The sequence below is a fragment of the Canis lupus genome, chromosome 7, assembly GCF_048164855.1.
Source record: "Canis lupus baileyi chromosome 7, mCanLup2.hap1, whole genome shotgun sequence".
NCBI lineage: Eukaryota > Metazoa > Chordata > Mammalia > Carnivora > Canidae > Canis > Canis lupus.
In genome coordinates, this window is record NC_132844.1 from 64,671,601 (window position 1) to 64,685,114 (window position 13,514).

Sequence of the window (13,514 nt, forward strand, 5' to 3'; positions counted from 1 at the left end):
TTATATTGATAAGTAGGGTCTATCTGTAGTTTTCTTTCTTTTGTGAAGTTCCTAAGTTATCTGTCTATATCAAGATAATGCTATTCCCTTAAAATAAAGAGGAAAATGTGCCCTCTTTCTCTGTGTTCTGAAATGGCATAAAACACGTGAAATCTGTAAAGGATTTACTAAAAATATTGTCCAAGCCCAGAACCTTTGCTGAGGTCATAATTTAAAAACTTCTCATTTTTCTCATCTTGATTATTGATGTATACAGGTTTTTCTACCTTTTCTGAGAAACTTTTGTAAATTTGTATTTTTCTACAAACTTGTCAATTTTAATGACATTTTTAAGGTTATTACCATAACTATATACAATTCTTTTATTTAAACTTTTTCATCTGTGTGTTTTTTATACCAATTTTCTCATTCCTTCTTCCGTATATTTGTGGGTTTGTATTTTACTTGTTCTCTTTCATTTATATTTGGATTCTATTTTCAAACCCATTCTCCCTCTGGGACCCCTCTCTCCCTTCTCCAGGCTCTAGTAGGGTTCTAGTAGGGTTCTCATGCCATTTGTCCCTTCTCCCTCTTGCCCAGGCACCCAGTGCTCCTGGGCAGAATTTATTTGCTCTGAGTCTCTCAACTGCGGAGTCTGACAGGCACCTGACAATATCCATAGTGAGAAGTTTTTCTTTTCTTACAAAACCTTTTTGACTCAAGCCCATCCCTCAAGGTGCTGTCTGGTAACTGCTTAATTCATCCAATGAAGGCAGGGAGAGGAAATGAAAGAGCACACCATTGTAGTGGGATTTGGAAGCCCTGAGATAAAGCCTGAATTGGATCTATCCCCAACTAGCTGTCTGATCCGATCCTCAGACCTTAGTTTCTCTAGCTATAAAATAAGGTATTTGAATTTCAAGATTTCCGGCCTATTCACTTTGAGCATTCTATGATTATCTATTATCCAGTTACCCAAATAAAATATTTGTGGTTGAGACTAGATTAATATGTTATTCTGTCTATATAATAGTTTCATTTTCACAGCTATTTTAGGGATTTTTAATCCAAAGCAGTGAAGAGCATGAGATTTTCTAGCATTCTTAAAAACTATTCAGCAAAGAGTTCATTATAAAATTCATTGGGTCCTTCAGGATCAAATCTATTCTGTTTTATCTTCCTAACAAAGTAACCAACAGAAACTTGAATGATTGTTGCAAAAACTAAAGTCATGGCAAGAAATGGAAATCACCAAATTTCCAAGTAAAGTAGTATGATAACATGTAATAACACTAAAGGTAATAGCACAGTTCCAGCCTTATGTATTCATTTAATGTCATGGTTATAATATCTCCCAATGGAGACCTTGAGTTTCTTAATTCTGTTTTTAAGCCCTTGTCCTAGACAACAGCACTATTTTGAGGTAACATGTAAAATTGTAATTCTAGTTGGAAACACACCTATCTTCTAGGAACAATATTGCCTTCTAAGACATGCCTCCACTCTAGCTCCATACATGTAGTTCCTGCTATGAACCTATCTCTGCAGCAACAGTTCACTGATTGGCCCAGAAAGGAGCACATTACCAAATCAAAACCAATGAATTTCTTCTCTTGATATTTGGACTTGGGACCAAGAGAGTAAGGGGACTTTCCTTACTGCTAAACTTACTGAACAAGTAAGCAGTGAAGATCATGAGCAACCAGAGACCAAGAGTTCTGTCACATAGAGATTGGCTCATAGTAAGACAGAAAAAAGGAACCCATAAGCAGAGAGAAATGGGGGTAGCCAGACAAAGCAATGGGACAAAGATCCATAGAGGAAGACATCTGAGAGAGATCTGCAAACTACAAGGCTGCAAGAGAGGCATCACTCTTAGACCAATGAAGATGACTGGCACATTGCCATAGATTCCAGAGCAACACAGCCTACATTAATATGGTTAATGAGACTTAACCAAGAACAGTTGCTATTAGAACCTTGGAGCTTTTTACATTGGGTACCAGTGCTCAGACTGAAGAAAGTGATCATTCAAACATGGATCCATATAGAACACAGAAGGGTGTGGTGACAGTGAACAGAGCAAAGTCAAGATGCGGAAAGAAGGAATGAACAGAGACCCATGCTATCCTAAGCTAATGGTTTACAGTAATTTCTTCATGCAGGACATCTGGTGAATACTTGGAGAGGACTGAACTGCTTTTATATCATTTTATGTTAGCATTAAAATGAACTCAATGCAAGTTTTATTTCATAGGGTAGGGTTAGTTATTCATAATCAATCACTTTTATGATCTTTACAAAAAGACATAAATGAGTTAACCCAATAAGGTATTAGTTATAGAGATCTGAACCTGAAAGATACCAAATGGCAATTCCAAACACATTCTGATGTCCAGGGTATGAAGAGCAAATAAACAGCCTTCTTACAAATAGCCATCTTATAAGGGGTGGCTCAATCCTACCAAGATGTGCTCTGTTATCATCCAGGTCCTCATCCACTGGCCTTACTGACTCAGTAACTGCTCTCATCACTTATGTATTTCTAACTCCTTGCCCTGCCTCCTCCTCCTGGAGCAACTTTCTTTCTATCTCCTACTATCCCACCTGATGAAATTTTATATATTTTCTAGATCCTACTCAAAATATCATCACTGTGACGCTTTCTTTGCACCCCCTGCAGCCTGAGTAGCTCTGAATCTTGTAGTCAGGTGTGTCTGTCAGAGTTACAGCATTGTCTCAATTACATGCTTACATGTCTGTCTTTCCCGGCTATGTTGTATTCAATCTCTTGAATACCTCTTGAATCTCACTTGCTGCCTATACTACAGGGTTATTAAATGAATAATTACTGTGTGTCATAACAATGGTTATAGTTTTTGAATTTGTGACAAAATAGACTTTTCTGTAATTTTATATAGACATGGCAATATCCCTGTATGTTCATTCTTGTGAGTCTGCTATCCATGTGATATATTCCTCTGCTCACAACTTAAAAAAAAATAGCAAAACTAACATTAGTGTGTTCCTCTCTGCACAAAGTTACCTGTATCATACCCACACTCAAGGAGATCTGAAAAGGGAGCAAAGAGTTTGATATTTTATCTAACTCAGCTTTGTCCTTCTAAGAATCAGTTATGAAATTATGAAAGGCAATGTTTAATAAGACAAAAATATGGCAGTTTTGCTAAATGGCATAGATTTCTGGTCATACCCAGCTTCAGTTTCTTGGCCAGTGCATCAATTTGAATGGTAGGATCAGATCCCATGGACAGGAAACATATCAAAGGTGTCCGTGTATCACTTTCTTCCCAAGTTTTCTCCAGATTTAAGATAACCGGTTCAGTGTACTTCTCTTCCAAAGAATCTGCAATATACTTTCTTGCTTGAAAAACAGTACGGTCTGGGCACCAAGACCTAGAGATGAATACAAGTTAGAGGGGAAAAATTTTTTTTTTAAATCACATCAGTGGTAGGGTGCCTCGGTAGCTCAGTCCATTAAGCATCTGACTCTTGATATTAGCCAAAGTCATGAGCTCAAGGTCACGAGGTCAAGTCCCACATCAGGCTCCAAGCTGAGTGTGGAGCCTGCTTGAGATTCTCTCTATCCCTCTTCCTCTGCCCCTCCCCCACCTCGCTCACATGCACATGCTCTCCACCTCTCTCTCCAAACATAAATATTTAAAATATTTTTAAAAATCACATCATTAATTATCCCTAGTCTCTGAAGCTACCAACTTCAAGTAAGCAATTCCTCATTCAGACTAACACACAGGAGAGCATGCTTATTCTCTGATATTTATCATGTGCCTACCACCCATCAGGCCCCACTTCAAGTGTGGGGACTTAGCAGGGACACAGGGGAGATGTTCCTCTGCCAGCTCCTGAACATGATGCGGGGGCCATCCTGCTGCACATTCTGAAGCTCTGCAGTGTTCAGGGGAGACTTAAATATATACAGCAACCTATCAAATAAATATCATTTGATATTTTATATTTTAGATCATAGACAAGCTCTACAGATTATTTGCTAATAGATTGCACTCTTCATTTGACATGGAGTCAATTGTTAAATGATGGGTAAAAGAGACATCTATTAAAAAAAAAACACAAAACAAAAACAACAAACAAGTAGCTCCTTCCTCCTCTGCACATCATAAGGTCACCACTGCTGACCACTCTGATTACCCTCAAAAAGCAGACAACATCGAGGAAACAACTTGTTCAAAGAAATGCAAGCTCAAGTGTATAATGTTAGGAAGACAAAGACTACTCCAAAATAATCCTACATCTTTTTGTTGTCCTTTTGGTGGTCCCATCTACCTCCCATTCCACCCTCCTACCTTGGCCATCAATCACTCTCTCACACACACATATATACACACACACACACACCCCTCCCTTCCAGTATGGAAGCCTTCTTTGAGCTACTGGATATTTAGAAAATATGAACAGTGAGAAGGAAGAGAAAGAAAAGAAAAGAAAGAATTTTCTTCCTTATCATCAATTTTGAAATTTCTTTCCATTTTTAATAGCCAAAACAGCATTTATACATTTAAATAGGCAGGTCTTGACTTTTTTTCCTCAGGAAAAATGGAATTTCAGCTTATAGACTAATTGCCTTGCAACTCTGTGAGGTACATTTTTTTTTTTAGGAAGTAAATTCAACAATAACTGATCCACTCAATGGTAAATGATGAACAAAGGGAATAACAAAGGCATATTTTTCATGTTTTTTGCTAAAAGCCCCATCATTAATACATTCCCTGCCACCATCACCATTTTATTTGCTTGTCAAGGAACTAGGAATTGCCATCTCAAATGGCAATTTGGAAGTGCACACATTTATAATAACCACTGGGACACACTGAAGTAAACTTACAGAGGTAAGATCTGTAATTTGACAAGATGACGAGTGATGTTTCTAGATCTGATAATACCTATTCTCACCTGATAAGTAAAAGTTTGCGGCAGGTATCGAGTGAATCATTATATCCATCAGGGATAATTTCTTCCTCTGGAGCATCTTTATCAAACCAGTTTTTCCATCCTTTCTCATTACGAGATATCTAAAATAAATAAGCCAATTAGCAAGCCATAAGAATAGATGCAGTTGGAATATATTGGAGAGAATTCTGAATAACCTTAGAGGGTCATTCTTTATAGGCAGGTAGTTTTTCAAACATAACCACACAGTTTACTTTTTTTTTTTTTTTTCAGAATCAGTGACTCAAGGAACGTGGGTATTACTATTCCCTTTCCATTTTCCATTGCTTTTCTACATTATTCACTGAAATTATGACTGTGTGTCAATTACACCAACTGATTGGACAGGAAAAAAACACAGACCAGGATTTTACAGCCTGCCAATATATTATTGGCATTTTGGGACAGATTATATTAGGGGAGCAGTCCCGCACACTGTGGGATTGTTAGCAGCATCTCTGGCCTCTACTAGATGCCAACAGTACCCTTGTCCCTAATTCATGACAATGAAAAACAGCTCTAGATATTCTCAAATGCTCTCCGGGGGGTGGGGGGGGTGGTGGAATAAAGTCATTCTTGGTTGAGAACCACTGATACTGACCATTCTGATAACCGAATCTCTAAATGTTGACCTCTACTTAAAATAGTGATAGATGACAAAGTCTAAACTTTTATTTTCTCAGTGATTCCTTGCCTCGAGACCTTACATCTAAGAATAGAAGAAGTTTCTGCAAGAGCTGGTCTCAAATACCTATTCTTTCAGAAGCATGGCAAGAAACTCCAGTTTTCAGAAGCATTAAAAGGCACTCCCTGAAGCCCCAGTACTGACAAAACCAATTACAAAAACAATAGATTGATGAGTCTGATGCTGCCACTGAGCAACAAGCAGGCTGGATCATTTAGACAGTGTTTGTAAGCACGTTTTCAAAGCCGGGGTCAGCACTAAAAGCAAATAGCAAATACGAATAGAGCAGGTACTATGTGCCAGACCCAAGAATTGTATTTTTACCCAGATTATCCTCGTTTTTCACGGAGGCACAGAGAGGTTGAATAACTGCCCAAAGTCCACGCCATGCAAACAATTCTTCATGCGGGATGCAGGCTGGGTGCAAATGAAGAGCAAGACAATTGCTCAGTAACTAGGTTACAGTTTCTTCCCCAGGCACTCAAAGGAGGAGGAGGATTTCTGAAACATTTTACGCCTGCCTGCCATCTTTCTCCTGAAGATTGCAGTGGCTTCCCCAAGTTGGCTGCTCCCAAAGAATCTGCCGGGGACACTTGGAGCTCCACTCCTACTGCAGGGGCACCTGCACACTGCCCACACCGCCCCCTGCAGGCCTCCTCTGCCTGCTGACGGGCCTTGCACCTGCTCATCTGAACTCTTCTCTATAGAGCCTCCAGGGTGAATCGCATCTGCAAGGAGCAACAGGATAATCCTCCAGCCTCTGGCTGTCCGCCTCCACTTTCCCCAGGCACTAAACAGTTCAGCCTGAGATGCCAAAGCAGGCAGCTGCTGTTGGAGGCTATTTTTTGCTTCAGTTCCTGACACCCATTTAGCTGGGAGACGGATCCCCTTCTCTTTCTGCCCTTTACCCCCATAGAGACGCCAAACTGATGGCCACGGGATGGCAGGCCCCATGAACTTGTGCAACTTTCCTGAGAATGACCACTCCCCTCACTTCTGGCCCATCCCATGGTGAGTTGGAGAGATAAGGGAAAGAGCATAAGGTCAGACACCAGCTTCGCCATTTAGTGGCTCCGCAGCCTTGGGCAAGTCCTGAACCTCTCTGAATCTCCGTTTTCTCACCCATAAAGTGAGGTCAATACTATTTCCCTTGCACAAAGTTGTTGCAAAGTATTTATCCTATTGTTAAGCAGTAGTAGTTACAAGATTCTACACCATGGGGAAATAAGTTCTAATTAACAGAGGCAAACCATAATGGGTATCCCAATATCGATATAACCCGTCAGCAGAGGGCACAGGTGTTGAGTGCTTTTTCCCAGTGGTGCTCCTGAGGTGTCCTTTATCAGTCTCCTGCCAGACTCCGACCACCTTATTTCTTCCCAAAGTATTTGTCTGTGCCTAATTGCCCACCGCAGATGGAAGCCAGGGACCCTGACCCAGCCATGGCTGAAAAGGTAAAGAATCTCCATAATGTTTCAGAAATGCCACTAAACAGACATACCTGGTATATGCTGGGCTGGGGGGAGGGGGTGTGTGTGTGCAGAGGGGAGGGAATCACGTGATGATTCAGCATGAGGTCTCTGCCAACTTGTAGTCAACGCATAGCCCCAGTTATCCATCACCAGCAACGCCAACAAAGATGACTTTAAGCAACTGTCATTGCATCAGTGACAGGCGGGTATCGCCAACTAACCTCAGAAAGAATTATCTTTATGCTGAGTTGCACAATTGTTTTCCAGTGAGAACCGAATCAACAACGAAGCCACAGTAACACATTTACACTTTCAAACTAGAAAAGCAACAGGTGAATCGGGACCTGTTTTACCATTATCCTTCACCATTTTATATTTCCACCATGAAAACGATTGTTTTAAAAAGGACCCCAACCTCTTTATTTGTTTCAAATTTCAGTTTGCACAATTTATTTAATCAGAAGCAGCAGTAAAAATGTAAAAACATAGTCTATAACAAAATAGTCTAAAATAAAAGGGTCCACTGGTTCTGACAGCTTGAGTTAAGCAGACTCATAAATGACCCAGCCCACGATACAGGAGGAAAAGGCAGTCACCTGCACCTATGACAAGGCTCCTTCTGATATTCCACATCTAAAATCGCCCACAGAAGCTTAATGCCTTAAAGCTACACTGTTGCATTGAGCCTTTTGCGTACAGGAATTGACACCAGGGGGCCCCAATTTAAATGGCCCCAGAGCCACTTGGGTGGCTCAGTCGGTTAAGCATCTGACTCTTGGCTTCCGCTCAAGTCATGATCTCAGGATCGTGAGATCAAGCTCCAAGTCGGGCTCTTTGCTCAGTGCAGAGTCAGCTTGAGATTCTCTCCCTCACTCTCTGTTCCTCCTGCTTGTGTGTGCTCTCTCTCTCAATTAAATGAACAATCCTTTAAAAAAAATGGCCCCAGGTATGTTTGGGTTTCTAGATCTGTACCTTTATCCAGCCCTGTTACCTGGTTCATAATTTCTGCAAACTGTGGAAGTTTACTCAGCTCCACAAGATTCAGCCAGGTCATATCAAGGATCCAGCGAAACGGCTTGGGAGGGCAGGCTTTCAGATCCAGAGCTGCTCCCCCTGGGGAAAGGTGTCAGCAGGAATCAGGTCAGTGTATGCTTCACTTTTAGACACATTTTCCAAATAACAGAAGTGAGGTAACCATATTACAGAGAAAATGGGGGAAATCATCACAACAGAAAATGTGGCTATCTTTTTTTGGTCCATTTCCTTCAAGTCTTAGTGTTTTACTTTCTGATTTACACCACCTTATAAAATACAGATGGCAACTCCTTGTCATTTCTCCCTGCACCTAATTTTTCTCAGGTGGCCGCAGCTGTTTGCATTTTTATAGTTTTTAAAAAAATAATCAATTTTGTGAAATTTACAATGTTGATGTCAATGAATAGTTTTAACTTTTCATGGGTGATTTTAAAAATCACCTCTTAGTCTTAACTCCTCCAGAAGTTTGATACTCAATACTATTTTTTACCAGGTCAAAAAGATGGAGAGGATTACAATACTTCTGTGGGTTTTTAAGGGAGTAACTCATGTTCAGATCATTAACTCAACATATATTTACTTAGCATTCTCTGTGTATCAGCATATTCCAGACATTGGGGATAAAGCAGAAAAAAAACCACACAAGGCCTCTGCTCTTAGAGAATCTAGCAGAGAGCATGAATTATAGCATTGGATCACATTTTGAAGCAAACCACAAATCAAATGAGCATACCCAATGGGGCAATCTTCCACTAAGATACATAATTATATTTACAGCTTCAAAATTCCTCTATTGCATGTCTTTAGTAACATGTTATTAGCTGTGTTGTTTAATTCAGATGTGTGCAAAACAGTGATTCTGAACTTTTAAATCCTATAATCCTCCTGAAGAACTCATTAAATGCCACCACTTCACGTATCAACCATTGGGCAAAAGAAGGAATGGAGGGGACTGCCCGCAGAGGCTGCTCTTCCTCTAGCACCTTCCTGAGAAAGTGAGTGAGCTGAAGTATTCTTTTCTCATAAATCCCTTTGTGCCACCTCTGGGTCAGTGGCTCTGAGCACCACAACACCTCTAGAACAGGTCAGCCTTCTCTGGACACCACACCCCCATCACCCGGGGAAAGAGAAAGCTGTCCTCTCACACCATTTCTGCTGGTACCCAGTTTACTGATGGAGAAGCAAGTGCTAGAGAGCATCACCTGCAGACTCAAGGGACTCTGTTCCTCTAACTTAGAGACAAATGCATTTTCTTCTTGATTCTTTCCAAAAGCAATGTTTTCATGTGACTTTAACTTTTAACATTTAGACATCAGGAGAAGACACCTAAACCACAACCCGTGTTTTCAAATATCTTGGTGCACCTCCACTAAGCCAAAACAATCACAGCCCATCTTACTCCCCAAGATATTCTGGCTCTGCCACTTGCCAGCTGCATAAACACGGACAAAGAACTCAATATCTTTCGGTCGCCTCTTCTGTCAAATGGGTGTAATAATCAAATCTACCAGATTAGTTGCTGTGAAGATTAAAAAATGTCATGTATGTAGAAAGCTCAGAGCAGTCTTGGGCCATAGTAAGAACTATGTAATCATTAGCTGTTATTTTGACATTAGTTCTCTGTTTTGGAAGGCTCAGGTCAAATCCAGCCTGGAAGGCAAGAGCAGACCCCCTAAGGTGTCTTTTTGTCCACGGTTTCTGACAAAAGAAAGATGGTATCTTTCTAAAATAGAGGCAGGGAAAATTTAGTTATATCAACTATTCTATAACGTGGGATTGTCCCTGGTATCTGTTTCATTTTTCAAAGTATTCTCACATTCTCAGTTGAAGAAGGAAGTCAAAGACACCTTCTAAATACTGCAGAAAAGAAGTAGGAATTGACACAAAGGGACAGTCGTTCCTAGATCAAATATTTCTGCTATGATAAATAAGTCTTTCTTCTTCCCCTCTTAACTACTGAGTTAAAATGATAAAAAAAAGTCAAAGTCTAAGGGCTGTATTTGTTAACTTTGTAAAAAACTTTGAAAACAAAATCATGTATCCTTTTCATAAAAATAATTTGGTTAAAATATAAGCCAGCTCAAAACTAATACAAACTGTACAATAAACCAATTTTGTTTGTTTTTCAAAAAATAAACCTCTTTTACTGCTGAGCTGATTGTACTTCTGTCAACAACCTATCATACAATCCCAAATTAATCTTTTTAAAGCACTGCTCTGTTCATGGTACTTCCCTGCTCGTAAAACATTCGATGGCTTCCTATTGCCAACTGAATTAAATTCAAACTCTTCTCACTGGCTCTCCTGGCTCTCCTGGCCTTGTGCAATCTGGCTCTCTCTGACTCTATGGCTTTATGAAGCAAGATCACAGACACACTCTCACCATGACCCAGATGTGCAGCCTTTTTAATTTTTCTGTGACCACTCCAATCCTCCTCACAAATTTCTTCCTCATTGTGTTCATCAGTCTCCTCTGGTTTACATCCTATCCCTCGAAGAATCCAGTCTCCATCAGGTAATGGCTCTGGTTTGGCTGGGTGGGCGAGGGGAGAGATGAGTGGACTGGGATTGGGTCGGGATGGGGAGGATGCCTCAGATCCGCATGCTGCCCTCCAGTCTCTGCCATGGGCTGGGATTCGTGTACTGTGTCCTCTGTGCTATGACAAATCCTGTCTGACCTACAGGGGCATTGGGCTGCTATCCACAGAACACTGGTCTTTTGTGCCCAGGAATAAAGTTCTGCTAGCCTGCAGCTTCTTGGTTTTGAACTGCAGGCCCTGGCTGTACACCAGCCCTCTCAACATATCCACACCACACTTGAGCTTGCCACACATCAGGCTTATCCCTCTAGCCATTCCCCTCCACCAATGCCAGGTGGGATGTGGCTCCGGGCAGAATGCAGGGACATCTCCCATCTGGATGTTTCTCAAGAGCCTTTCTGTATCCACCCAAGGTTCTGCCTCAGGAGATTGGGAAGCGACAGGATCTGGGTACCTGACCTCCTTCTACCTTCGATTCTCTTGTCCTTCCCACCACCCATTATGGCCCAAAGAGACAGGTTTCCTTCTTCTTTCTAAATCCTATCTGGGGGGCTGTGTTGGCAGATGGGACTCAGGAAGCAAAGCCAGCTCACGGATAAGGAAAGATCCAAAGTATACCCCTGATCAAACTTGTGTTCCACAGTTAGAAGGCTTTGCTATAATTGAGGCTCATTTTTCTCCTGCTTCTGCCTAGATCCCCACAGATGTCAGCATCCTTCCTCCCCATGGCCTAGTGCCCTGGACACTGAGGCTGTGGCCCCTGGTCCAAGGGAAAGCTTCAAGGTGGCTGAGGTAAGTCAAAGGAGCTTTCTGGGTTTGGTAAATTTGGGCTCACTTTATTTAAACGTCACAGAGGCCACAAACCTGTATGCCTGGACCCTCCAGAAAGCCTGCCCGCCTCTCCCAGCTGGTACTTATCACTTCCCCTCTGAGCCCCACAGCCTCTTGTACATGGAGGTAGTAGGGGATGGTCTCTGAGCTCATACAACTGGTCAGTGGCAGACCCTGGCTCATTTCCCTGTACCACACTGACTTATGTCTACGCTTGAAGACATCAACTTCTCCAGGTGCATTCAACCTGAGAAAAAATATGAACTGTATGACACAGTCCAGGTTCCTTTGAACTACAAGACATGAAAAGTCCAGAAATTTTAGACATTATGTAAGATCATTTGCAAAGCTTCTACAACAGTCATCTAACCTGAATCTGGGGAAGAAATGAACTAAAGTTGAGAAAGAAGATAATAGAGTAGTCAGTTATAGCTTCCTGCCTGTTTATTATAAATAGGAAACTGTAGGTACAAGTGTATCCTGTCGTATCCCCTTGTAGGATAAATTTAGAAATACTCTACCCTTTCTTTCTACATGTTATCTTTTATTCCCAGGGGTTTGGTTGTTATGCCCTATCTTTGCATCTGTCTGACTTCTTCTAAATTGTCTGGCATATCCTTTCTAACCACTGGATATCTCAAATTCAACATGTGCGCATAGTTCCCAGAGCTGTTCAAAAACATTCAATTTTCCCTTCTTCCATGCACATGGGAAAAGTATGTATCCCTGCTCTCTTTGAAGCTAGCTGTGGCTGTGTGTCTTGCTTTGGCTAATGAAAAATGAGTATTTAAGTGACACATGTCATTCATGGAGTAACTTTTAGATGCAGGCACCCAATTTGTCTTATCCTGTTCCTCTGCCATAGTAATTATAGAAGCAATTCCTAGATGACCATGACAGGCATGTTGGAGAGAATAAATGAGAATCTACCACCCTTGTTGTGTCAAGCCATCAAAAGTTCAGGATTGTTTTCATGGCCACGAAACCTGGCCTCTCCTTTATATTCCCATTATCTTTACCGGGCTAAGTATTACCCGTGGCTGGGAAGATTATAATAAATTCCCTTGAACCTCTTATCTGCAATCCTATGCAAGCCTGCCAGGGTCATCTTCCTAAAAGATGGTAAGAGATTCCAGAAGGACTACATCTCCACCTTATACAACTCCTTGTCTCTCACAAGATCAAGAAAATCCTTCCTCTAGGAATCAAGGCTCAAAATTTACATGCCCCCTTCATTCATTCCTTTTCTGATGCTGCTCTATTTCAGCGTGGAAGGTCTCCTTCACTTCTACCTCTCCCTCACGGTCCTTTTTAAATGCCACTTTCTTCTTTTGGGGGGTGGGGTAGCCAGAAAATGTCTTATTAAACTTTATACAAAGAGCGAAAAAACATAAGAAATACATCAGAACATTTTTCCCATGGATCAAATCATCTGAAAAATTCACGGCTTATCCGACAACAGTATATTTTCCAAGCAGCTCTTACTGGCCTCACCAACCACAAATCTCTCCTTCCTTTAGAACATTAAGACTTTGTTTTTAGCTCTCTTGTAGCATTTAGGGTTTTCTGCAATAATTTAAAAAATTATCTATATTCCCATTATGGGACTGCTTGCTGTGAAAACAATGTCTGGTTGATCCTTCTATCCCAACACTAGCAGGGTGGGCTTGCAGAGTATATGCTCAATGAATATTTGTTTGACTGAATTGAATGAAAATCTTCTTAATGATACTTTGAACCCGGAATGGAGATGAGCATTAAAGAGGATTAATTTCCAATATGAAATCCAAGGGTGCCTTTTTCAGTCTTAAAAGTCATTATACTCCCTTGCTCAAGGAATTGATCTCTTGCAATAGATAGAAAGCTCATCACCAGCCTCACTGCTCTTCTCTTTGGCATTTGGGCTTCCCAACCACAGGCAACAATGATCAAACTTCAGGTAAGTTTGATAACTAAAACAAAAAACAAAAACAAAAACAAAAACAC

General features: G+C 41.0%; 1 protein-coding gene across 3 annotated transcripts in view; it reads right to left on the reverse strand.

Moving 5' to 3' along the window:
* DNAH8 (dynein axonemal heavy chain 8) overlaps nucleotides 1-13,514 on the reverse strand; it is a 364,549-nt gene that overhangs the window by 73,835 nt on the left and 277,200 nt on the right. For all 3 annotated transcript variants that reach the window (XM_072833179.1, XM_072833178.1, XM_072833180.1), the window contains 3 exons: nucleotides 8,114-8,235; nucleotides 4,930-5,048; nucleotides 3,194-3,396 (listed from right to left, as the gene is read on the reverse strand). In XM_072833179.1, coding sequence (XP_072689280.1) covers nucleotides 3,194-3,396; nucleotides 4,930-5,048; nucleotides 8,114-8,235 — 444 coding nt within the window. The remainder of the gene's footprint in view (nucleotides 1-3,193; nucleotides 3,397-4,929; nucleotides 5,049-8,113; nucleotides 8,236-13,514) is intronic.